Genomic DNA, 26,539 nt, shown 5'->3' on the forward strand with positions numbered 1-26,539 from the left:
GTGTTCTTGGAGCTCAGAAGGCTCCAACAGAGACCCTCAGAGGAGGGCCATGGGGGCGTTTCAGGGGCCGGGACCACAGGGGTCTGCGGCTGGCCAGAAGGCATCGAAATAGCAGCCAGAGAGGACAGGTGCAATGCCCCCTTGGCCAGGGGGCTGGCACACGAGGGTGCTGGGCTGGGCCGCTGGTCACTGCTGTGTTGTCGCGTACCCGCTAGATATTGCGATCTTACTGGGGCTGACCTTGGAGTCACCTCCCCCGCTGCCGCACTCGCCCTTGTCGTACCACCATTTGTTTTTCAATTTGTCCAATAGCCCCTGCTCGTTCAGTTTTAACACTGCCAGGTTTACTGGATTTCTTTAAAAACGAATAGATAACACTCGATGAGTAACAGGCGGAGAACACTCAGCAAGTCACGTGACCCGAGGCATGGGCAGCTGGTGCAGTGCCAGCCTGCCAGGTTGCCCTTTGACCCAGGGGGGCCCTCTTGTCCACATCGATGCTAGTACTGGGGTTCATGAAGCCCCACCCAGTCCCCCGACTCCTGCCTGCTCTTGGGCACAGGAGAGTGCCGTCTCCTTTTCCATCTGTCTTTCTATTTTTTTTTTTGTTTTGTTTTTGGGCCACACCCGGTAACGCTCAGGGGTTACTCCTGGCTATGTGCTCAGAAGTTGCTCCTGGCTTGGGGGACCATATGGGACGCCGGGGGATCGAACCGCGGTCCATCCAAGGTTAGCGCAGGCAAGGCAGGCACCTTACCTTTAGCGCCACCGCCCGGCCCCCCATCTGTCTTTCTAGATTTTTCCCCTTAAGTTTTGCTCTTTCTGACCAATGACTGAGTTATTGAGTCACTGGCTCAGGGTCAAAGGAATTACAACATGGCACTGTCTGGCACAGGTACCTGGCTCGCCCATACCCCTGAGTGAGAGAGAGAGAGAGAACAAAAGAGATTGGCATTCTGTTAATCAATCACAAACAAGAAATCAGGCACATTCAGAGATGCCTAGAGATGGGAGAGAATCAGGACCACTGGACCCTGGAGATGGTTCGGGACAAAGTCAAGCCACGCCACCAGTGGATAATGCTGAAGTCCTTTCCCAGGGTCCGGAACAGCTTTCACTACACTGTGGTGGGGCGGAGAGGAAGGCCAGGGACATTAGGAACAATTTAGCTGGCACTAACATGTCCAGAAGAGGATGGCTCCAGGCCTCACCAACTGTGCTCAGAAGGCAAGTTAGTGTCAGTGGGTCCACAGCAGGGACATCCAGCACACACAAAGATGACAACGCGAATGAGGAGGACACACAGGGCCATCTGTGGGAGCCAAGGACCAGAGTCTCCATCCCACCTTGCCCTGAGTGGAGGCCAGGAGGGTGGGTTGAGGAGGTTGAGGCAAACTGGGCAGGGCTGGGTGATGCTGGACTGCACTTGCCTCCAGAGCCTCATGGCTTCCTGACCCCCGCATTGGTTTTCATCAGAGCTGACCCCACGTGTGTACTCTGGGTGAGGGCTCAGAGCTTATAGAGCACAGCTGGGAGGAGGGTCGTGAGTCTTTTCTGGAGAGCAGGGTGGGGGAGGCCTGGTGCTATCCATTCCAGTAATCCCACGGCCTCTTCTGCTTTTAGATGCTTCATGCTCTGCCTAACAGGCTGGCAGGTGGCCCAGATGCTTGTTTCCATGTCTTTGTCTCCAGTCCCCTGAGTACCACACAGGGATGGTCACTGCAGCATGCTGACCGCTCCTTGGAGGAGACTCAGTGATCACAGCAGCTGTTTGCTGGCCCTGTTTTCTGGCACTGAGTGATGCTTGCCTGTCATTGGGCAGCTAACTGGACTGTGGCATATGGATGCCTGAGATGAAGGGAAAAGAAATAGCCAATCCCTTCTTCCTTTTATCCCCCTTTTTTTCTTTCCTTTGTTTCTTGGTTCCTCCCTCCTTCCCTCCCTCCCTCCCTCCCTCCCTCCCTCCCTTCCTTCCTTCCTTCCTTCCTTCCTTCCTTCCTTCCTTCCTTCCTTCCTTCCTTCCTTCCTTCCTTCCTTCCTTCTTCCCTCCCTTCCTTCCTCCCTCCCTCCCCTCCCTCCCTCTTTCCCTCCCTTCCTTCCTCCCTCCCTCCCTCCCTCCCTCCCTCCCTTCCTTCCTTCCTTCCTTCCTTCCTTCCTTCCTTCCTTCCTTCCTCCTCCCTCCCCCCTCCCTCCCTCCCTCCCCCCCCCTCCCTCCCTACCTCCCTCCCTCCCTTCCTTCCTTCTTCCCTCCTCCTTCCCTCCTTCCTCCTTCCTTCCTTCCTTCCTTCCTTCCTCCTTCCTTCCTTCCTTCCTTCCTTCCTTCCTTCCTTCCTTCCTTCCTTCCTTCCTTCCTTCCTTCCTCTCCTCCCTCCCTCCCTCCCTTCCTTCCTTCCTTCCTCCCTCCCTCCCTCCCTCCCTCCCTCCCTCCCTTCCTCCCTCCCTCCCACCCTCCTTCCTTCCTTCCTTCCCTCCTGCCTCCTTCCTTCCTTCCTCCCTTCCTTCCTTCCTTCCTTCCTTCCTTCCTTCCTTCCTACCTTCCTTCCTTCTTCCTTCCTTCCTTCCTTCCTTCCTTCCTTCCTCCCTCCCTCCCTCCTCCCTCCCTCCCTCCCTCCCTCCCTCCTTCCTTCCTTCCTTCCTTCCTTCCTTCCTTCCTTCCTTCCTTCCTTCCTTCCTTCCTTCCTTCCTTCCTTCCTTCCTTCCTTCCTTCCTTCCTTCCTTCCTTCCTTCCACTCATACTGACTGGTGGCCATGTCTATTATATGGGGCAGAAATCAGTCCGCAAGACCAATGATTGGAAAGACCTGCAAACACACACATACATTCATACACACACACACACATATACACCCTCCCTCCCACACCAACCCAACCTACTGATCTTTTTGCAAGGCTCTGTGTGGTCCTTTGCCAATGGTAAAGAGAAGGGAAAGGTGAGGAAGTCCAGCACAGGGCCATGCCTGTTTTTGAGGCAGCACATTTACAGTGGGAAAGGGGCATATGCCCCAATGCTCATGGCAGTGCTGTTCCCACGGTGGCAGGTGGGGCCCTCACGCTTTCATAGTTCCCAGGGGCCATCATGTCCTTTAATGGATAAAGGGCCTATGATCTGTCTATACCAGGCTTGCAGGGCTAGTGAAATGAGTCAGGAGGAGATGAACAAACATTGTCTATTTCAAATGGTCATGGAATATGGAGACTCAAAGGCTGGTAGTAGGCCTTAGACATCATGGACTGAGGTTACCAAGGACTCAGAAGGGTCCTGGGCACAGTGGTCAGTGAGGTGGACACTTTGGTCTTGAATAAGGAGTGGCCTGGTAAAACACATAAACATTAGGAACCAGGAGCTGGGGATGTAGCTCAGTGACTGAGCCCTGGAACATGCGCGTACACAACTTGCTCACAAGAAATGGGGCCAGGGAGAGGACCAATGGCTGGGATGTGCTTGTGTCCTAGAACCCTGAGTATGTTAGGGTCCCCTCACTGTGGTGGGGGTGGCCTCCCAGACCCTGGGTTATGCACTCCCATAGAAAGGAGGGGAAACGGTGTTTCTGGACACCAGGAGGTGGCCCTCCCATTCCTTTGGAGGATGTCTCTTGATTCTGGGGAGCAAAGCTCATGTGGAGAAACCACGGGCTTGCTGTGCTCTGTGTGCAGGGAGGAGTGCTGGAGCCCCCTGTGTCGGGGCTCACCTGGTCCTTCTCTGCATCTCCTAGGAAGATGCTGATGAGTTGGATTCTGCCTCCTGCCTCCACCTGTAGCACATGTGGCCTTTGTCAGGTACTTCTGGGACAGATGGTCCAGGCATCTCTCTGTGGGCCTCCCCTCCCTCTTCCCTTCTGCCTAAAACCAGGCTCTGAATCCTTTGTGGCAACTGGGCTGCGGCAAGGTGGCAATTAGCTTAGCATCTGGGCTGCCAGATTGCCTCAGGGACACAGACTGTTCCTTTGACCCTTTAGTTCTATCTCATGTTAAGCTGCAGTTCTACCTCCCTGAGGGGAAGGAGCAATGTTTCCAGCAGTTTCTCCAGCTTGCAGTGCTGGGGCAGCAGAGAGAAAGGGGGTTAAACAGAAGGTGCCAACCTGCCAGTCCTCCCTGTGTCCTATGAGTGCAATGATGACATGGTGACATGGTCTACCACTTTCCTCATGCCCAAGAGTTGGATATAAGGGTCACATTACCCGTCTCTGATCTGCCAACCTGCACTGGATCCCTGTGTAAGAAGAGCTATAGATGCCTGGGGTTCCTAATGGCTGTCAACACTTCTGAGTCCCTTTGGGAGGTGATAGATTCTACCGGGTTTCCTGATAATTTTATGGCCACCAAAGGCCACTTACTGTATTTGGGGAAACTGAGGCTTAGGGAGGGGACGCCCTTTTCGAAGGGAAGATTGGCACTGAGTAGCAGATGTGAGGTCCACACTGAATCCTGACTTTAAGGCCCGCCCTCTGTGGGTGTTTGTCAATGGCACATGCCACTTCCCCAAGGTCAAGTATTTGAGGACTAAGTCTGATCAGCCATGTCGCTCCTCACACTCACAGCCACAAGGGCAGAGCAGGAACGGGGTGCTGGACCCCTTTCCTCCCATCTGCTTTCCTGTCACAGCAGCTGCCTTCTCTGAGGGGGCCAGGGAGCAGGCAGGCCGGAAATAAAGTTGCTGATGAGGGAACAGAAGAAGAGAGAGAGAGGCTATTTTTGACAGCGACAACCTTGGAAAAGAAAGCAACATGCAATCTGCATGTCAGCGGGAGAAAAGTGTTCCTAGGCCAGCTGCCACTCCGGCCCCAGTGGAGCCGCCTGCTTCTCCACCACTGGCCCCCAGTACCTCCCTGTCACCCTGCACGGGCCCTTTCCTATTCTATTCCAATATGTGTGTCTCAGCCAGGTAGGTCCGTCCATATGCAGCTAGAGAGGGAAGCTTGTCTGCTGGTTTTCCAGAGCCTCTCTGATAAGCCTACTATGGACCAAACCTCTCCTCTAGTACCTACTAGTGGGGAGAGAGGTGTATTCCTAAGTGCAGTGAGGGTCGCCACTGGGTCCCACTTCCTGTTCTTGAGTCAAGAAGAAGGAGATGGGGTGTGTCATCTGCTCCCACGATGCCTGCCAGAAGGGGGTGAAATGCCTAAGCTAGGACAGCAAGAAGCCCAGAGCTTGGGGGTTCTAGTCAGTCATTAGCAAGCAAAGAGGTCCCTGTGTTTGAGTATTCTCCTGGGAGAACGCCTGCACACCTCCGTATGAGGCCAATGACCTCCTAAGGGATACACACAGTAGTGGCCAGTTCTTCCCTCAGAACCCACAGGGTCCTTAGGGGACCTGTGTGGTGTGAGGACTGAATGAGGTTCTGAACTGTTGCAGGCTGGGAGCCATCACTGTGGCCCACCTGCCTGCAAGGGCCCTGCCTGCCCAGTAGGTCCTGCTCATACAGCAGGCCTGGGCCTCCACCGTTGCTGAGCCCAGCCCCTGACTCACCTCTACCCATGCCCATCTCCTGGGACCGTGTTCTGGGTCCTCTGCAGTCTGGTCTGCTCCATTCCCGACATGGGCTCTCTACTTGCATGAGACGCGCACTCACATACACGCATCCAGCTTCTCTTCTACACATCTCTCTCGGTCCCCCCGCCCTTTCCCCCCTCTCCTCCCACTCCTGCCTCCCCAGGGCCTTGGAGCTTGCAGCCAGATCCAGGCTCTCAGGGGTCATTTGTCTCCGATCAGGCCCGACCCAGGCCACCCGAGTTCATGGAGGTTACCATGACAACAGCGGTCCCCGGCTGCCCATCGGGCGGCGCTGCGATGGAAGGGACTGTCATTTTCCCGGGACAGACTGTATTTATTCTCAGTGGCAGGCCTGCCCCAGTACTATGCTCTGGGAAGCGGGTGGGAGGGAGAAAGAAAAATCATGGTTATATTTTCCCTGGGTTCTCTGTGGGGGAGGATCAGGAGTTGTTTCAGAGACATTATTTCTGCTGCCGTGGAGCGGGAGGTGTTGCTCACGTGCGTTTCTGAGGAGCCCCACAGGAGGGGAAGCCACTGGGTGGGTGGGTGGGGGGGCTTCAGCAGCCCAGTGCAGTACAGGGTGAGGGTGGAGAGTGTGCCTTTCTACCCTTTGTAGCAAGCAGCTTTTGCCTGCTCTTCAAAACGCGTGACTCTCGCTGGCAATCACTGCTATTCAGTTTAGCAGAAGGGAAAATGCAGCCTCCCAAAGTGGCAGAGACCCACAGGCCCAGCTCGGCTGCAGGGGAATGAGTCGTGGCCCCTGACCTGACCTGAGGTTGACTAAACTCTTGGGTGGCATTCCCCCTGGTAACTATCTCTCAGTCTTGTTTCTCCATGTGTCCTGTGCATGGGAGGGAGACCGTCAAGCCCAGGCCCCCCATACAGCCTGCCATCCTCCTCCTGGTCTTTAGGCATGAAAGGGAGGACTCCCCTAAGATCGTGGGGAGCAGGTATTCCCTGGCAGGGAGGGGTTCTGCATGGCTCCTGCTTCCCTTAGCCCACACATCAGGCCCCAGACAGACACGAAGGAGACAGACAGGCGGCAATGATGAGACCAGAGACCTGCTGTGGGGGCTCAGTTCCAGTTAAAGACCAGACCTGACCAATGTCTCTCCTGATTGGGGAATCAGGGTGCCCTGCCCAACCCCAGAAAAGTAACCTGTAAAGTTAAAGAATGATTGTGAAACTTTTCTGAGGGCTGGTCCCTGGCTAGGGCGGCCAAACTTGCCCCTTTCTTTGGAACATCTGAATTCAGATTACATGGCCATCACCATCGAGGGAAGGTTTGACTTCAGGCCAGTGGTCCATTCCCTGCACCCCCGGTGGAGGAGCCGTAATGCCTTCCCCTGGATCTGGCATTGGCTGTCCTTGGTCTTTTATAACCTCTGGAACTGGGGACACAGCCCAGCCCCTCACCCCGCCTTGCATGCAGGAACACCCCAAAACAGCACTCTGCTGCAGAGAGATGTCATGTGTCCCAAGTGGAAAAATGAAGCCGCTGACCACTTGCCTCAGCCCAAGCACCCAGTTTCTGGGCCGTAAGTGAACAGAAGAGAACACTGTGTCAAGTCCCCAAGCCACATGTCCGCTAGACATCCCTAAGATACTAAGCCAGGATCAAGACCCTCTGGACGTGACTCCCAAAAATGCTTTCAGGGGCCTTTGATTACATTTCAATGCTAACAAGGCCTCCTTCTTTTCATAGCTGCTCCCCTTACCTACCCCCTACCTTTTGACCCTCAGTTTCCCCCTTCCTCTTTGTCACCAGGGATCCAGGAGCCCTGGCCCTGCTTTGAGTGACTGCGGCCTCTGCCTTCTGGCGGACTCCAGCTCTTATTCCTCTCCTTGCCTTCCCTACCCCACTCACCTGGCTGTTCCATGGGAACAAAGCACTAGGGTGGCCTTTCTTGGAATAGCAGTTTTGGTTGCTGGCCCAGAGCAGTGCCTGACCTGTGGATGTAGCTGACTCACATGGACAGAGGGTGCTTGTAGCTTGGACCCTTTCTCTTACTTCCTTGGGTGTAGCCAGCCCTGTGATGGCTTTCATCCCTTTCTTTCGGACCCTGCAATCCTGGCTTGTCCTATTCCTTGAGCTATGTCTTCCTTACCTCATCTGGGAACAAAGCAGTGTTGGGGAGTAAGTCTCCACTCTCTTTGTATACCCTGGATCCCCTACTTCGATTTTGCCACTTTGGACAAGTGTTGATTTTTGGACTAACATCATAGACTATACCAGGGGAAGAATTTGGGGTGTTGGGAGTTTTGCTGGCAGGCTGAGTGGGTGCTGTTTATCTGATAAAGGCATGACAGACCATGGCACATAAACACTAGGCCACTGCACACCTTCTGAGTGGCACATTCAGGAAGGGAAGGACACAGGGCAGCGACTGCCATGGCAAGCTGAACCCCACCAGCCCCAGCCTGCTCCCCATCAGTCTCCAACCTCAGATCTTGGCCGGCTGTAGTCTTCAAGACCTGTGGTGTCCAGGATGGCCGGCAGTTCTGCTCCTGCAGCAGGGAGGGCAGAGGGGGGCAGCAAGGGCAATGGGGGCGGACACTTACCTCAGGGCCGAGCCCTTGGGCGTTGCAATGCCATAGCCCTTGGAGTCCAGGTTCCCCCCCACCTTCATGGTGTCGCAGGGCTTGCGCTGCTCGATGTACTCGTTCATGGTAGACTCGAGCAGGTAGGCGTATTTGCCCTTGGACTTGCGCACTCGGATCATGCCCTCCTCCGTGGTTCGCACAAACACGGATGGCTCAGCAGATTTCATGTATGTCCACATCTTCTCGAACACAGCAATTTTTGACCTCTGTGGGGTGGAATCAGAGTAGCCATGAGTGAGCACTGTCGCCCCATCTGCAGGCCCCACCACATAGGCCCCAGGAAGCTGCAAATCATGAGCAATTGTAGAGTAACAGGCTCTCACTAGTGCCCATGGGCTTCCCCACACAGACGTTCTCTGTCAGAAAAGCTCAGAGACCTTTAATTACCACAGGCCCGTTTAGCTTCCTCCAAGAAGGGGAGACGTTGGCAGGGCCGGACATTTAGAGATGGACCAGAGCCCCCTTCTCATTGGCTTACCTGTGTGGTCTGCTCAAATGGTGGGGGGGGGGGGAGTGGGCATGCACTGGAAGCATGACTGGGCAGCAATAGGGGTGCAGGCTGGCTGGTGTTGGGCCCCACCGGGGAGATCCACCAGCTTGCAGGTGAACTGAAGAAGCTAGATACCTACAGAGGCTGTCCTGGTCCCCTCAGTGCCTGGGACTCTCTCTATACCTGGGGTACCACTTTTTCTCTGTCCCACTGACCCCGATAAGTGACTGACCAGCATACCCCAGGTACATGTGTCCCCCTTCCAGTGAGACCCAGGGTCCCTTCTTTCCTGGAAGCCCCTAGTGTTTCTAGGGTGTAGCCAGCCCACAGCACATGCCATCTCATGCTCCTTGGTGACTGGGCTGAGACCTCGAGTATGTCATGTGCCATTCCCCATGGTGGGCTCCGAACTGAATCCAGCTTGTTTTGGGGCTGAGGACTAACTTGCAGCTATGCCACATTTTCTTTACTTCAGAAGGGGATGTGCTGGAGACTGGGTCTGTGTATTATTTGTATTTGTGTGTGTGAGGGCATATGTCTATATGTGTTTGTGTATATGCAGGAGTGTGTATAATTGCGTGTGTGTTTGAGTCTGGTGTGTGTGCGTATATGCATGCATGTTGTGCTGTGCTGTTGATTCATGTTCCTGGACAGGACGATATTCCTGATGGCCTTGGGGTATGGTAGCCCTGTGAGGGGCTCCTCTCCCTGTACATGGCAGGTGTTGCTGTGGATACAGCCGGGGCCTCCCTTGTCCCCTTCCCCTTGGCAGCCTGTTAATAAAGAGCCAGGAGGTGAGAGGTCAGCATAGTGCTGAGGCACTATGAAGTGTTGGCCAAGTCCATTGAGTGTCAGATGTGGGCGCAGGAAGATGTTCCATTTCCAGGGAACATGGAGGGAAACTGGCATGAGTCTTTATGGGGTGAGTGTTAAGTTGGAAGAATCGACCATTGGTCAAACTATGTGCTTTTTTCCCCTCCCTAAAGTTTACAGCCTGGAGTGGGCACTGGGCAGTGATTGAGGCTCCAGGAATTCTAGTGTCTTCTGTGAGGGGTAGGTAGGGCATAGTCACGGCCAGTTTGAACAATGGTCCGGTTCATTTCGATGCTTTCATCCAGCATCAGAAGACAAAGATAGAGAGAGAGGCTCCAGTCGAGTTGGGGAAGGCTCAGGCATGTTTCAAATCACCTCTCCCAGGAAGAGTGAATTTCTCAGTCAGCTGCCACCAGATTTTCAAACTCCCAGAACCAGCCCTGGAGCACAGCCAGGGACAGTGAGGGGAAACATACAGTGAGGATAGGCCTGGGGGTGCTGTCCATGAAGAAATGATCTATCCCCAGCCAGTGCTCAGGAAAATCTTTGGAGAAAGGCAGGGGAGAGCAGAATCCTGCAGCATCTGTTCTTGTCACCGAAGTACGTCTTAATTAAGCCACAGGGAAGGTCCAGTGACGGGACTGGGTATTTGCGTCAGTGAGGCTCTGTCCTGCCCCTGCTGAAGTTTTGGCAAGCTCAGCTCCACCCCCATGGCCATGGCCACTGATTCTGCAGGACTCACAGGGCTAATCCACACGGCTCTGAGGTCCTGTGTGGTGTCGTAGGGCTCATGGTACCAGGGCCAGCAGCCTCTGCAGCCAACACTGGTCTCTTGGGCCATCTGTCCCAGGTCAGGGCACTGTGGGCTTCCTTCCATTTAGGCATTTGTTTGTTCCAATTTCATTTTGTACTAAGGAGGAAATGGGTCTCTCCAGGCCTATGGTCGAGGATGCCTAGAAATACTCACTGGTTTGTCTTGTGTGACTCCCCCATTGCATTCCACAAGTCACAGTCTGTCCCCTTCAAGAGGTCCTCCTGGAGGGGACATCCTGCAGCCTCTGCACTTCGATTCTCAGGTATGTTTGGTGTCTCCTTCTGTCCTTCACCCAGCTGACATGGGCAGAGTTCCTTTCATTGTGTTGAAGGATGTTCACTGGTGTGAAGGATGTTTCATGCCACAGAATAGGATATGAGGATGGAGGTTCTCTGAGCTTCTGTTCCTTGCTTCCTATCTGTACCCCACAAACATACATTTCCTCTCTGCTCAGTGGAGCAATCCCTCGGGAACCAGTCCCAAAAGTTATGTGCTTGCTCACTAGCCCAACACTGGACACGGGGTGGGGGGAGAAAGGGGATGGGTGTGGCTGATCCTCAATGCAAGTTTGTGTAGGATTGTGGGGTCAGGGCTTGGTGACCTCTGCTGCTCTGGGCTGGGCTGGCATGTGTGTGTAGGGCCATTTCCAGGAAGAACTTTGCAGCCTCATGAGCAGTGTCTTTGTGCAAGGATCTAGAATGGCCCTGGGGGAGGTGACCTCGGCATTTCCTGGACTGTCTGCGAGAATCAGAACCACTGGGCTGACAACCTGGGGACAGGCGTCCTACCCGGAAGAATTCCTTTGTGGAGCCGGCTTCCAGGGTCCCATAGGCGATCTCTGTCTGCTTGGCCAGGTCTTCAGCACTCTCGATGGGGGACACCATTCTCTCCACTGTAAGGAAGGCAGCCAGGTTGGCTGTGTACGATGAGATGATGATCAAGGTGAAGAACCACCATACGCCGCCCACGATGCGGCCTGACAGGGACCTGCAGGCAAACGAGAGGGTCAGCGCCAGGGGAGATCAAGGCAGCAGAGCCCACATTCCCACCCCCATTAGAAAGGGCTTGTCACACTGGGCCACCATGTCCTTGCAGACACAGTGGCCCCACCGCACAGCTAAGACCACCTTTTGCCAGGCAGCCATGATGGCCAAAGGGGCAACACGGGTCTTGGACATGGGCCACGGATCGCAGAGTGAGTCATGGTCCCTTCATGTCATCCCTCTGCCCACATTGCCAGGAACATCTCCCAAGGCTCAAAGCAAGCTGGGCTTGATTTTTGTAATGACAGCTCCCCCCTCACACACATACCCAGGGAGTGACCCCTGGGCACTGCCAGGTAATAAAATGAACTAGAGCTGAGATCATTGGATCCAGGTCATTGAGCAAGAGAAGGCACTGGACACTTAGGGCCTGCCTGGAGGCGTGCGGTGTCTCAGGAATAGCTTCCAGATCTCAACAATTGGGACCACCCCCTCCTTTGTCCGGGCCAAGCCCCTCGGTCATCTACTTCCTTGACACCAAGGAATTGTCAACACCACACGGCTGTTAAAAATGGGACTTCCTCTGCGTGTATTTTTGGGTCTAAATTCTTAGAAGAAGTCACTCTCTTTTTATAGCAAGCTGCCTGCTGGCTAGCCTGTCATATCCACACATATGGTTCCCAGTATCCAGCCCGCCCCCCACCCCACCCCAAGATCCAGCTGATTCTCTGTGAGAAGAGCTCTGAGCTTGTGGTCAGGATGGGCTCTGACATGAGGGGGCCCCAGAGTTGGATTCATGCTAAAGAGCGCGTTGCAGTGAGTGTCGTGGAAGTGGACCCCACCTGATCACCAGTGGAGGAAGGTGAACTCAGGTTGGCTCTACTCAGCTTTGGAGAGTGTCTGTTGATGTCTACACGGGGCATGTGCAAGGCCATGCTTTTCCTTAAAATAAGCAGTTGATTATTTCCTTAAAATAAGCAGTGTACTTCCCTTGTGTGTAGGGTTCCATCCTTGGCACCATAAAAAACCAAACAGAGGGGCCAGAGAGATAGCGTGGAGGTAGGTCATTTGCCTTGCATGCAGAAGGATGGTGGTTTGAATCCTGGCATCCCAGATGGTCCCCCGAGCCTGCCAGAAGCGATTTCTGATTTGGTGTGACCCAATTTGGGTGTGACCCCCCAAAAAAATACCAAACAGGATCCAGATGCAAATCCTCTCTTTGCCAGTTATTTTCACCTCTTCCCAAGGCCCTCTTCTAGCCCTGAATACCCACAGGCCATTTCCAGGGAGCTGGGGGCCATATTTCTCTGGGTCCACTCCAAATCTCTCAGAGATGTCGCGTAACTGTTGCAAAGCCTCAAAGAGAGGCCAGACCCTACCTTCTCTGCATTGCTCTGGCATGTTGTGAACTGATGCTCCCATGTGTGGACCTGCCCCTGTTCCATGGGTACATGATGGGGGGATGGAGAGATAGAGCCACTGGCAGCATGTGGTGGGATGAGTGGCCTGAGCTTTGATCCATTACAAGCTCAAAGAGGTGTTGCAGGCAGTTGATATGAACTGTCGTGTCAGAGTAGATTCTAGAACAAACTGGACTTTGTGGTCCTTGAAAACGTGGAAAGGCTGTGGAATGATCGAGAGGGTATGATAGATAGAGGTCTCTACCTCTTGCTCTCTGCTCCTCTCCCTGAAGACCATGGCACAGAGCAAATCTCAACATAATAGGTGATATCAGGGATGTGTTGACCGGGTTTTGAGAGTCATCTTCCTCCTTCAGCCTGTGTGATACTTGGATAGTGCCTCAGACACTCTGAGCTAAGTGTGGTGTAGAGGAGAGATGGGAAGAGGCACCAGTATAGGCTGGGAAGAGAAAAAAAGGCTCTTGGTGGCACTTGGCCTTAGAGCAGAAGGTTGAATGTGTCTAAAGAATGTGAAAGAACATTCAAGAAACAATCTTTTTCTTTCTTTCTTTCTTTCTTTCTTTCTTTCTTTCTTTCTTTTCTTTCTTTCTTTCTTTCTTTCTCTTTCTTTCTTTCTTTCTTTCTTTCTTTCTTTCTTTCTTTCTTTCTTTCTTTCTTTCTTTCTTTCTTTCCTTCCTTCCTTTCCTCCTTCCTTCCTTCCTTCCTTCCTTCCTTCCTTCCTTCCTTTCTTTCTTTCTTTCTTTCTTTCTTTCTTTCTTTCTTTCTTTCTTTCTTTCTTTCTTTCTTTCTTTCTTTCTTTCTTTCTTTCTTTCTCCTTCCTTCCTTCCTTCCTTCCTTCCTTCCTTCCTTCCTTCCTTCCTTCCTTCCTTCCTTCCTTTCTTTCTTTCTTTCTTTCTTTCTTTCTTTCTTTCTTTCTTTCTTTCTTTCTTTCTCCTTCCTTCCTTCCTTCCTTCCTTCCTTCCTTCCTTCCTTCCTTCCTTTCTTTCTTTCTTTCTTTCTTTCTTTCTTTCTTTCTTTCTTTCTTTCTTTCTTTCTTTCTCTCTCTCTTCTTTCTTTCTTTCTTTCTTTCTTTCTTTCTTTCTTTCTTTCTTTCTTTCTTTCTTTCTTTCTTTCTTTCTTTCTTTCTTTCATCTTTTTTCTTCTTTCTTTCATCTTTCTTTCTTATTCCTTCCTTCCTTCTTTCTTCTTTCTTTCATCTTTCTTCTTTCTTTCATCTTTCTTCCTTCCTTCCTTCCTTTCTTTCCTTCTTTCTTTCTTTCTTTCTTCTTTCTTTCTTTCTTTCTTTCTTTCTTTCTTTCTTTCTTTCTTTCTTTCTTTCTTCTTCCTTCCTTCCTTCCTTCCTTCCTTCCTTCCTTCCTTCCTTCCTTCCTTCATTCTTTCTTTCTTTCTTTCTTTCTTTCTTTCTTTCTTTCTTTCTTTCTTTCTTTCTTTCTTTCTCTCTCTCTCTCTCTTTCTTTTTCTTTCTCCTCCTTTCTCCTCCTTTTTCTTTCTCCTCCTCCTCCTTCCCTCTCTCCCTCCCCCTCCCTCCCTCCCTCCTCCTCCTCCCTCCCTCCCTCCCTCCCTCCCTCCCTCCCTCCCTCCCTCCCTCCCTCCCTCCCTCCCTCCCTTCCTTCCTTCCTTCCTTCCTTCCTTCCTTCCTTCCTTCCTTCCTTCCTTCCTTCCTTCCTTCCTTCCTTCCTTCCTTCCTTCCTGGATTTTGGGCTACACCTGGTGATGCTTAGGGGTTACTCCTGGCTATGCACTCAGAAATCGCTCCTGGCTCAAGGGACCATATGGGATGCCAGGGGATTGAACCTAGATCCATCCTGGATCAGCCGCATGCAAGGCAAACACTCTACCGCTGCACCATTGCTTCGGCCACAAGAATATTTCTTTTAATTTTCTTACTTTGGTTGCCTTTTATTTGGAGGGACACACTCTGTGGTTCTCAGGGCTTATTCCTGACTATGCACTCAAGAATTTCTCCTGCTGGGCTCAGGGGACTCTGTAGGGTCCCAGGGATTGAACCTGAGTCAAATGTTTGGAAGGCACGTGCCTTCCCTGTTGCACTATTGCTCCAATCTCTCTAGAATGTTACTGAGGAAGGGAACGGCCTTGGTGGGATTGGGGTGTGTATAAAGGTAGAGCAGAGAACCATGACCCAACTGCATACTGCAGTCAGCTGTGGGCCTGTGGGTCAGCTTGTGTGCATAGTCACCTCTGGCCAATGGCAACACACTGCTTCTGGGTGTTGCAGTGTATCCCCCAAACCTCTCTGGGCCACCTTCGTGATGGCACTGGGAGCCCAAATCCCCAGGTCTGCCTCAGCTGCTGCTGTCCTCAGGTGTCTGACAGAGTTGAAGGAGCAGAGCTGTTTGGGCTCATTGGGAAAAGGATTTGTTTGTCACAAGGTGTGGAACCCCCACAGAAGGGCCTGGCACCTCCCCGGGTTGAGCCAGGAAATGGGCTCTGCCTGGACTGATACTGCTGTCGCCACCTTCATATTGGCCTGAGGGACATGTTTGGGACCGAAAATCCATGAGAGCATGCTGAATGTGTGCATGTGACTGAGTGTGTGTAGCCTGTGTGAGTGGTATGTGAGAGAATGTGACTGCAATTGTGTAACCGTGTAGTTTGTGTGTGTGGCATGTGAGTGTGTGGGTGATGCTCAGACACCCACTCTGGAGCTGTGGTTTTGGGAGCCCTCTGTAGTCCTGCACCATTTGACCCTGCACCCACCTATCCTGCCCTAGCCACATGTCCCTGCTGGTATCTCCTGATCTTGCCTTGAGAACTCCCTGCTTGTGCTCCCATGTCCACAAAACTTCTCTAGAAGTCGGGAGGCACAGCTCCTACCCATATGATCAGTCTCCGCTTGCTGAAGTCCTTTGCCAGCAGGCACTATTTTTCTCTAAGGTTTTATCCAATAGTGATGAGACACTTGCTAGAAATGTTTCCCGCAATGGCCCCAAGTGTTGGTGCCAACTGTTTCTGTGAGCCTCAGTTTGTGGATTAAAATTCTGCTGTGTCCCGGACCCTGGCACCTGGAGCTGGCCCTGTGCTCTGGGAACGGCACTGGCTAGTTTAAAGTCCTCTGTGAGGATCCTAATCTCTCCTCTCAGCCCAACCTCTTGGGGTTTGCCATGCTATTGCCCCATGCACCCCCACTTCTGAATCATTCTAACGTGACCCCCTTGCACTGATGGGCACTTTTGCTGCTGCCCTCTATTGTGACTGTCAGGAATAGAATTCATGGCTCAGGCTGGTTTGAGTCCGGGGGTCTCGGATCCTAGCCTTAGTCCTGCTTCTTTTTCAGGGCTGGTGGCCCCTGGGCTGTCTCCCTTGTCCCCTCTAGAGCATCAGGGTCCCTCAGCTCCACCTCTTTTCTGGCTTCTGTGGTTAGGGCTTACAGTGCTCCCTGTCTTCGGTCCTGAGTGAGCCCATGGTGGTGGAGTTATGAGCCCTCACCTGGGAGTGCGTCAGGACACACACCCCTACACCATATGTATGCAATGTCCATACCTGTGTGCACATGTGTGTTTGCATCTGTGTGTGCTTGCACACATGTGTGCCTGATGGGGGGCTGGTGTGTGTGAGCACACAGTATGTGCAATGCCCATCTACAATTCTCTGCTCATGGAACTTCCCATCCCTTCCCCTTTCCCAGAAGATGGGTGTGAGGCCCAGAAGGGATGGCACATGGTCACGTTTTCTAAGTGACAGCTTGGCACCAGTCCTCCTGTTGTCCTCCCGCCTTCTGCCACCTGCTATGGCCTTACCAGACCCGTCTACTTTGTTCTTGCCCTCAGGTCCCTCTGCCAGACCCAACTGCCTTCTCTATCTCATGGCCCCCCAGCCCTTAACAGCAGTGGCACTGGTTGCAGAGGGCCAGGGGGCATCTATGCTAACTTGGTTCATCCCCAGCTTTTGCTCTGTCAGGCACTCAGCAACTGTGCCACAGATTGGAGGGAAAGTGGCAAACAAAGCTCACTCTGGGTGCCAAACATTTGTTTCTGCCTCTATCTCCCCTGTGTTCCAAAACGAGGGTATTTGTGGGAATTTGCATGTGTCCTGCCAGTTTAGTACAGACAACATTAGCTCTCTATCAGCAGCTATTTGACAAAGAGATTAATAAAATCATCCGTGCTACACCTCATCAATCACACTGAAAATTGCCAAAGCAATTTCTTAGTCTCTCCTCTTCCCTTCCACAAGGTTTCTTTTCTCTGAGTGACTTAGATGCAGTTGACAGTTCCAATTAGCAGCCATGGAAACTGAGCTTTTAATGCTCCGGCAGATTAGGGGAGCATTTCCCAGAGACATGTGGAGTCTTTGTGTGGCGAGTCTCATTGGTTGGCATTGGCGGGGGAAGATAGCTGTGTGGAGTGGGCCTGTGTCTTCCATATGCAGCCTCCATGGCCACACAGAGGTTTGTCACTTGCTGCCTGTGTCCATGACCACTCTCGGACCAGTCTGGCCTTGAGGCAAATGCCCAGTTGGAATGAGTCTACTCTTGTTCCATGAGGCCTTTAGGACTGTGGGGATTTTATCTCATCCCAAGAGCCAGCCTGTATGTAGGGTGATGGCCTAGTGGTGTCTACCCAACAGCATGCTCCATTCAAGTCCAGAGCTGGCTGGTAGCTTCTCAGTACCCCCATATCCCTGGGTTTCTGTTGCAGCCTCTCAGGAAATAATACTATGCCATATTTGAGCTGGGATTCTACAGGTGTTTGGCCTGCCATGGGCATTCACTCTATCTTCCCAGACTCTGTTGTTATTGCTGTTCCCAAGGTCTGAGTAAGCCCCACTCTTGTCTATCATCTAAACCCTGGCCAGCATCTGTGGCGATTGCTCTTTCCATTGGATTCTTGCCTTCTCTCCTTTCTCATTTGTAGCTCCAGCCTCTGTCTATAGAAGCAATGAGCAAAGTCTCTGTCCACTCCTGATAGTCCACATTCTTTTTCCCTCAGCCTTTTCTCTGAGCAGGGAGAGCCCTGGGTTGGACAATTGATGCTGAGTATAATGTCATGGGCTCTGCATCAAAGCTTATGTCCAGCATGCTTGATGGTCACTGAGTGATGATATATAGCAGGGGCAGAAGATGGAAAGAGCAGGCAGACAGTGGGCAGAATGGCCACAGCAAGGAGGACCAACAGAGACTCTGAGCTGGGCTTGGAGAGCTAGGGGACCCAGAACAGTCCAGGCTGCTCACTATCCCCCTTCATAGACCCTCCACAGGGACATTTAGGCCACAGTACTACCAGGAATAAAGGAAGCAAGGGTGGAATTTTGCATGCTACAGGATTTAGCTCCAGAACAAGCTCAAGGACACTACCTGGTCCTTATTGTGGTAAACCATTTCTCTTTTTCTTTTTTTTTTTTGTGGTTTTTGGGTCACACCCGGCAGTGCTCAGGGGTTTTTCCTGGCTCCAGGCTCAGAAATTGCTCCTGGCATGCACGGGGGACCATATGGGATGCCGGGATTCGAACCGATGACCTTCTGCATGAAAGGTAAATGCCTTACCTCCATGCTATCTCTCCGGCCCGGTAAACCATTTCTCAAACTCAATAAGGTCTATGTGGGATGAAAAGGTGCTCTGAATCTCATCCCACCAAGAATATCTCAAAAGCTTAATGGGGATATCTATATTTTCTCTGTATGTTTAACAGAGAACACCTGTTTAACACTTCAATAGTTGCACCGTAATGTGTTGTAAAGGTAGCCTCCTCCATCAATTTTAAAAATGTTAGTATTATTAATTATTATTTTTATCTATTTATTATTATTATTTTCAAATTTCACTTGTTTTGGTTCTGTGTGGTATAAATTCTAGGAGAAAAAGTCTAGCTTGGGTAAAAGCTCAGCTCAAAACCAGGACACAGAGAAGGTATAGCCTATCATTCTTACCCTCAAAAGCACCAGTAATATAATATGACACCATTCACTTTTGCATAAGCATACTAAAGAAGGGGAAATCTTATGTATAGTCACAAGCTCTTATCTACTAGGGATAAGAACCCATAAATTTTATAATACAAGGTCATCTCCCTCCCTGAACACTTGTCGTGGGGACTTGACTTAGACTCCGTATTATCAGACAGCGACTGTCCAATCCCAAACCCCAGATCCCAACTGTAGAACTGACACAGTTCCCTGCAACAGCACCAGGAATCAACCCCCCTCCCCAGGGAGTTACTAATACCACACTGGCACCAACTCACGCTGATCTGTACAAAAACCAAGATCACTAATTACAGAAGACTGACTTTGACAGCTGCGACTGAGCAGAACTCTTCCTGGCACCAATAAGTAAGACCCTAGTCTAGGCTGTGGCCTAGGATTTGTACAAAAACCAAGATCTCTAATTACAGATGTCTGACTTTGTGACAATTGTGACTGAACAGAACTTCAGGAACCATAAGGAAAGAGTATACTAGGCTTCATTCTAGGACCTGCGCAAAAACTAATACCACTAATTACAGAAGACTGAGTACAACAGCCACAAAGGAGCAGAACTTCTAGAACCATAAAGAAAGACTATATCCTAGACTTTGTCCTAAGATCTGTGCAAATACCAAGAACTCTAATGACAGAGGACTGATTTAGTCAGCCACAACAGAGCAGAATGTTTCCTGGCATCATAAAAAGACCTTGGGGTTCGGGACCCACCTGTGCCACTGCAACCACTGGGACCTGTGGACTTGGGGTAAGCGTGGAACTTCCCTGCCCCACCTGTGCCACTGCAGCCACTGGGACCTGTGGACCAGGGGTGAGTGTGGAACTCTGCCCACCCCACATGCTCGCCCCTGACCTGCTCTGCACCCCTGACCCACCCTGCGCCTCTGACCCGCCTGTGCCACTGCACCCACTGGGACCTGTGGACCGGGGGTGAGTGTGGAACTCCCCCCATTCTGCATGCATGCCCCTGACCCACCCTGCGCCCCTGACCTGCCCTGAGCCCCTGACCCGTCTGTGCCGCTGTGGCTGCTGGGACCTGTGGACTGGGGGTGAACGTGGGACTGCTTCCCTCCCCTGATCACGAGTGCATGCCTCTCTGCCTGGAACCTTTGGGTACGCTAAAGACAGCCTGCCCCCCTGAGCCCTGGGATGGAGCTTGGACCCCCAAGGGCTAGGGGAAGGAGACCAGCTGAGTCTTGGGGCCCAGAGCTACTGCCTGTCAAAAAAAAAAAAAAGACAAAGAAGCCAAAAAGGAAATAAAAGGGGAAAAAAGTCCAGTGGTTAATGAACAAAGACAAAAGAAATAATCTAAAAATTGTGGGTATATCAGAAGGGGAGGAAATAGGAAAAGGGGAAGAACAGGTAGTCAGGGAAATAATAGCAGAAAACTTTCCCACCCTCTGGAAAGAGGCTTCAGTGCAAATCCAGGAAGTGAAAAGAGTCCCTAATAAATTAGACCCTAATAAATCAACAACAAGATATATAGTAATCCAAATGGTAAAAAAACAAAGAGAAAGATGAACTCCTTAAAACAATAAGGGAGGAAAAACCCTCAAGTACAAAGGAAGGAACATAAGAATCAAACCAGATCTCCCATTTGAAGCAATTCAAATAAGAAGACAGTGGATTGACATATTTAAATGACTGAATGAAAGAAATTTCCAACCTAGAGTCCACTACCCAGCAAAACTCTCATTCATATGGTAGGGAAGACTAAAAACATTCTCAAACAAAAAGCAAACTCACATTATTTGCACAAACAAAACCTATTCTAAATGACCTACTCAGAGACGAATTACACAATTCAAACCCCCGATTGTAACAACAACCAACCTACACAACACAACTGCACAACAGCCTCTTTGTCAATAATCTCACTAAATGTTAATGGACTAAACTCTCCCATTAAAAGACACATAATAGAGAACTGGATTAGAAGATCTAGCACTAATAGACTAGGTAGGGCCCTCTACCTCCAGAAAGCAGAATACACATTCTTCTCAAGCCCACATGGGAACCTTCTGCAGAATAGACCATGCCTTAGGATGTAAGTATAACTTGTATAAAATCACAAATGTAAGGATCATTAGAAGCACCCTATCAAATCACTATGCAACAGAGGTCAAAATTGACTGAAAGAAGCAGCAATGGAGAAAACCGAACACCTGGAGATTAAACAACATGTTGCTCAACAATAGCTGGATCAAAGAGGAACTCAAGAAAGAAATTAAAAGATTCCTTGAGACAAATGATAGTGAAGAGACAACTTGTCAAAATCGGTGGGACACAGCAAAAGCAGTAATTGGGGGAAATTCATAGCAATATAGGCCTATGTCAGAAAAGATGAAAATGACAAAATCAGCAGTTTAAAGGGTCACCTTAAAGAGCTGAAACAACAGCAGCAAAGAAACCCAATCACAACCAGAAGATAATAAATGATAAAAAACAGAGCAGAAATAAACAACATAGAAACTAAGAAAACAATACAGAAAATCAATGAGACCAGGAGTTGGTTTTTCAAAAGAATAAACAAGAAAGACAAACCACTGGCAAGACTCACCAAACAAGGAGGGAAGACACCCAAATTAGTAGGATTACAAATGAAAAGGGAGAGATTACAACAGAACCCAGAGAAATACAACTTATCATGAGATCCTATTATGAACAACTATATTCAGTTAGGCTAGAGAATCCAGAAGAAATCAACAGATTCCTGGAAAAATACCATCTTTCAAGACTGGAAAAAGAGGATTTAGAAAGCTTAAACAGGCCAATTACTTTAGAGGAAATTGAAGTAGTATTTAAGAAACTCCCTAAGAACAAAAGTCCAGTTCCAGATGGCTTTACAGGTGAATTCTATCAAACATTCCAAAAAGAATTACTACCATTGATCCACAGGCTTTTCCAAACCATCGAAAAGACAGAAATCCTCCCCAATTCCTTTTATGAGGCTAATATCACACTCATTTCCAAAGATGGCAAAGATACTGCCAAGAAAGAAAACTACAGACCAATCTCACTAATAACATAGATGCAAAAATACTCAACAAAATCTTAGCGAACCGAATCCAGCACTACATCAAAAAGATTATACACCATGGCCAAGTGGGTTTCATCCCAGGGATGCAAGGATGGTTCAACATATGCAAATCAATCAACATCATACACCACATCAACAACAAGAAATACAAAAACCACATGATTATATCTATTGATGCAGAGAAGGCGTTTGACAGAATCCAACATCCATTCATGTTGAAAACACTCAGCAAAATAGAGTTGGAAGAAACCTTCCTCAAGATAGTTACAGCTATTTATGAAAAGTCCACACAGCCAATATTATCCTTAATGGTGAAAAACTGAAAGCATTTCCACTAAGGTCAGGAACTAGGCAAGGCTGTCCACTCTCTCCACTCTTATTCAATATAATCTTAGAAGTCCTAGCAATAGCAATCAGACAAGAGAAGGAAATCAAAGGAATCCAAATTAGGAAAGAGGAACTCAGAATATTTCTATTAGCAGATGATATGATGATATACATCAAAAACCCTAAATAATCCACAGTAAAACTCCTAGAAACAATTAACCAATACAGCAAAGTTGCCGGCTACAAAGTCAATACACAAAAGACAGTAGCGTTCCTCTATACAAATAATGAAGTAGAGGAGAGAGAGATTAAGGAGACAATCCCATTTAAAATAGTATCAAAAATATCAAGTACCTAGGAATAAACCTTACAAGGGAAGTGAAGGACCTATACCAGGAAAACTTCAAAAACACTTTAGAAAGAAATTGAAGAGGATCTAAAGAAATGGAAGAACATCCAGTGCTCATAGATAGGTAGAATCAATATAGTCAAAATGACTATCTTACCTAAACTTCTATATAAATTTAATGCAATCCCTATCCAAATTTAGACATTATCTTTTAAAGACTTAGAACAATCAATCATAGAATTCATCTGGAACCACAAAAGACCCAGGATAGTCAAATACATACTGAAAAACAAGAAGCTGGGTGACATCTCTTTACCTAACCTGAAGCTATACTATAAAGCCATAGTTAGTGATCAAGACAGCATGGTACTGGAACAAAAACAGAGCCTCAGACCAGTGGGTCAGAACAGAATTTCCAGAGATAACCCCCCAGATATACAGTCAACTATTATTTGACAAAAGAGCCAAGAATTTGAAATGGAACAAAGAAAGTCTCTTCAACAAATGAGGTTGGTACAACTGGAAAACCACCTGTAAGAGACTGAAGATTGACCAATACCTCACTCCTTATACAAAAGTCAACTTAAAATGGATAAAAGACCTTGAATTTAGACCCAAATCTATAAAGTTTATTGAGGAAAAATAGGCAGAACATTTGAAGACCTATATATCAAAAAAAGTCTTTGAGGATGGAGCACCAATGGCAAGAACTTTAGCATCAAACCTAAACAAATGGGTCTAAATCAAACTAAAAAATTTCTGCATGGCAAAAGAAACCCTACTTAATACTAGAAGATAGTTAATGGAATGGAAAAAATCTCAACATGTTAGATAAAGGGCTGATACCTAGAAATACAAAGCACTCAGAAAGCTGAGCCCCCCAAAATCTAATAAAGCCATAGAAAATGGGGAGAAGAAATGAATAGACACTTCTCCGAGGAAGACTGAAAGATGGTCAACAGACACCTCCACTTATCATTAGGGAAATTCAAATCAAGACAACAATGAGGTACCACCTTACACCAGTGAGGATGGCTCACATAAAAAATAATGGGAACAATCTCTTGGCGGGGATGCGGTATGAAAGGAACTCTCATCCACTGCTGGTGGGAATGCCCCCTAGTCTAACCCCTATGGAAAACAGTATGGAGAGTGCTCAGTAAACTCAGAATTGAGCTGCCATATGACCCACCAATTGCTCTCCTGGGTATCTAGCCACAAGTTGGAAGGACATTCATCCCAAAGTATGTGTGCACTCCACTATTTATCGCAGCACTCAGTATAATAGCTAAGATTTGGAATCAGCTAGCTGCCATGGGGTTTGGGGAGACCCCATGTGGAAGGCCTTCTCCCTAACTTGGGTGCGCTGAGAGCCTTGATAGGCCCCCAGCCTTCCCCTCTTCTGCCCCCGGCCTCAGGCCTTCTGGGGTGGTGGCTGGACAAGGTGGGTGTCGGGCGGTCTCTCCTGGATGGGGTCCCAAGCCTTCCCCCTCTTCCCCCAGCTCTAGGGAGGGAAGGGCACAGGGTGTAGGGCAGGGGCAGATCCTGGCTTCTGGCTCTCTATCCATCCTCTCTTGAGCTGGAGGGTAGCTCTAGCTGCCAGGGGGTTTGGGGAGACCCCATGTGGAAGGCCTTCTCCCTAACTTGGGTGTGCTGGGAGCCTTGATAGGGCCACAGCCTTCCCCTCTTCTGCCCCGAGCCTCCAGGCCTTCTGGGGTGGCAGCCCAGGAGGCCAGAAATGGTGGGTCCTAACTTGGGGTGTGCTGAGTTTTGCTTGGTTGCACTGTTTGTCACTGGCAATTTCTGACCAGTCTACATATGGAAAACCTGCATGTATTAAGAGTATTCCTGATCCTTATGTTAAGTTTTGTGTATCCAGAATGTCCATTTTGTATTCTGACCTTTCCCACACCCCTACAAAGCTCATTTTTACTCCTTAACTCTCTCACCCCCCCAAACATCACTATCCCACATTACTCTTTTTAACTTCAGTACTGCACAATCCTAATTACAGACCAAAGCCGTGCATTTTGTGTAACAACCCCAAACTGTTTCAAAAGACATAAAATGGACACGTATTTCTTTAGAATATTTTGTATTTTTTCTCTGACAGCTTTAAGTCTTACTAAATATTCCCTTATACAGTGATGATTCTAACCACTTTTTATCTTCTCTTTATGAGCTGTTCAACAAGGAATTTTGGTGAAAGAGTCCCCCAGTTTAATGCTTATGATTGAACCATGTCATGGGAATTGTTGGACTTGTTCTTATGGCCCCCATATGCGCCAATAATGCCCCTTGGCATTGCTCCTTTTTTGAATAGGCACATTAAAATGGAAAAATACTATACATACAAATAAGATCCTATCTAATAGAGATTGGAACACACAAATCTTGGAGTGCAAAGGGACCTTATACCCTGAACATTGACATAACGACCTGGCACAGGCATTTTCCATTCACCCCTGAACCAGGGAAGTCATCCACAAAACTTCCAGGTTTGTCTATAACATCACCTGGAAGCAATCCTCTACCACGGAAGACCCTACCACTGCTCAGACATCGACCTGCTCAAGAGACTTCCCTTAATACTGAGAAGACTTAACAACAATGACCTTCTTACAGGACAGGGCTTCCTGCATTACCCTTTAATTATGAGGTGAAACGAGAGGATGCTCCACATACTGACTTCAATGTAGGATATGTAGATTCCAGGATCTTTAATACAGAAACATGATACAAACAACAGAGACTGTGTGAAAAATAAAAGTGTGTTGGCACTATAGACAATGTTTTGGATTGGACGATCTAGCTTGCCTGGAGCCTAGAGTTGGTCTTATGCCAGGAAACTTCAGGGGTAGGGTCTCTTTGTATTTAGGCCAAGGTTATTCCTTTCCATGCCCCTCATATTTTGGTGGGACTATGCAAACAACAATTGCCACTCTAACACCGTTTTTACTGTGCTCCTTTGACTCTAATCCTTAAAAAAAAAACACTTAAAATTTGAGGTTAACTTAAGCTAATATGCATGTACATGGAAATGTAAAAAATACTATGCCTCTAATGTTTAAGGAGTTATGTAAGTTTTATGGCTTTAGATTGCCTTGTGTGCTGTTAAAAATATTATAATGTGTTACAATCTGGGGACTTGAGGGACAAAGTAATTGTACATGAATTCTGTTTTATTTATCTTAATGTTCTTTGGCTGAAAGTTCAAAGTTAAGATATCAGCAAGGGGACTTCTGAGAATTATGTTATGGGTGATTGTCCTTCCACTATAACTTTACCTTGTCCTATTTCTTTGCATCTTTGTTCTCATCATTAAAAATAAAAAAAAAATAAATGAGAGAACAATGACCAGACCAAAAAATAAAAAAATAAAAAAAAAGATTTGGAATCAACCTCAATGTCCAACAACAGACGAATGGATCATGAAGATGTGGTATTTATACACAATGTAATACTACATAGCAGTTAGAAATGATACAATGATAGACTTTGTAGCAATGTGGCTGGATCTACAAAATATTATGTTAAATGAAGTAAGCCAGAAGATGAAAGATAAACACAGAATTATAGCACTATTCTGAAGGACCTAGAATATACACCATATATACAGGTATTACTCCATGAATAAATAATGGGGTTTAACAGGGTAGTAGCTCCAAACACTGTAAATGTCAACATTTACTGGGGAGTAGAGTCCAAAACAAGTGGAATAGGAACAACACAAAGCCTCGACTATACATTATACCACAAAGAAATCAGCAACAGCAGAAACAACAGCGTAGAGAGAACAGGTATGAAATCAGCCTTTTACTACAAAGGCCCATAATAATGTCTTAGGGATCTTATCCAGGATTACAGGTAAAGAATATGATGGGAAGTCACTAACTCCAACGGAAGCATTTCATAACAATTGGTTTTAATGCCTTAATCTTAATATATTTAAAATAACCTCTCAGCTTTTCTGTCCACAGGGGTTCTTGAATAAAAAGGGTGGACAACCTAACGTGGTACCTCGGTGCTCAGTCACACTAGATACTATACTCAGCTTGCATTATGAAAATGTCTTGATAAAAAATTTTAACATGGGGCCGGGCGGTGGCGCTGGAGGTAAAGTGCCTGCCTTGCCTGCGCTAGCCTAGGACGGACCGGACCGCGGTTCGATCCCCCGGTGTCCCATATGGTCCCCCAAGAAGCCAGGAGCAATTTCTGAGCGCATAGCCAGGAGTAACCCCTGAGCGTCACAGGGTGTGGCCCAAAAACA

General features: G+C 48.8%; 1 protein-coding gene and 1 long non-coding RNA gene across 5 annotated transcripts in view; both read right to left on the bottom strand.

The window, feature by feature from the left end:
• Nucleotides 1–26,539, bottom strand: part of LOC126012273 (uncharacterized) — a 352,275-nt gene that overhangs the window by 12,409 nt on the left and 313,327 nt on the right. The gene's annotated exons all lie outside the window — the stretch shown is intronic.
• GRIA1 (glutamate ionotropic receptor AMPA type subunit 1) overlaps nucleotides 1–26,539 on the bottom strand; it is a 140,396-nt gene that overhangs the window by 10,442 nt on the left and 103,415 nt on the right. For 2 of the 3 annotated variants that reach the window (XM_049776043.1, XM_049776041.1), the window contains exons 12-14: nucleotides 11,000–11,198; nucleotides 8,053–8,300; nucleotides 241–355 (exon numbers count right to left, since the gene is read on the bottom strand). In XM_049776043.1, the coding sequence (XP_049632000.1) occupies nucleotides 241–355; nucleotides 8,053–8,300; nucleotides 11,000–11,198 (562 nt within the window). The remainder of the gene's footprint in view (nucleotides 1–240; nucleotides 356–8,052; nucleotides 8,301–10,999; nucleotides 11,199–26,539) is intronic. The other variant, XM_049776042.1, reaches the window with a different exon arrangement.

The sequence above is a fragment of the Suncus etruscus genome, chromosome 6 (genome assembly GCF_024139225.1).
Source record: "Suncus etruscus isolate mSunEtr1 chromosome 6, mSunEtr1.pri.cur, whole genome shotgun sequence".
NCBI classification, from domain to species: Eukaryota; Metazoa; Chordata; class Mammalia; order Eulipotyphla; family Soricidae; genus Suncus; species Suncus etruscus.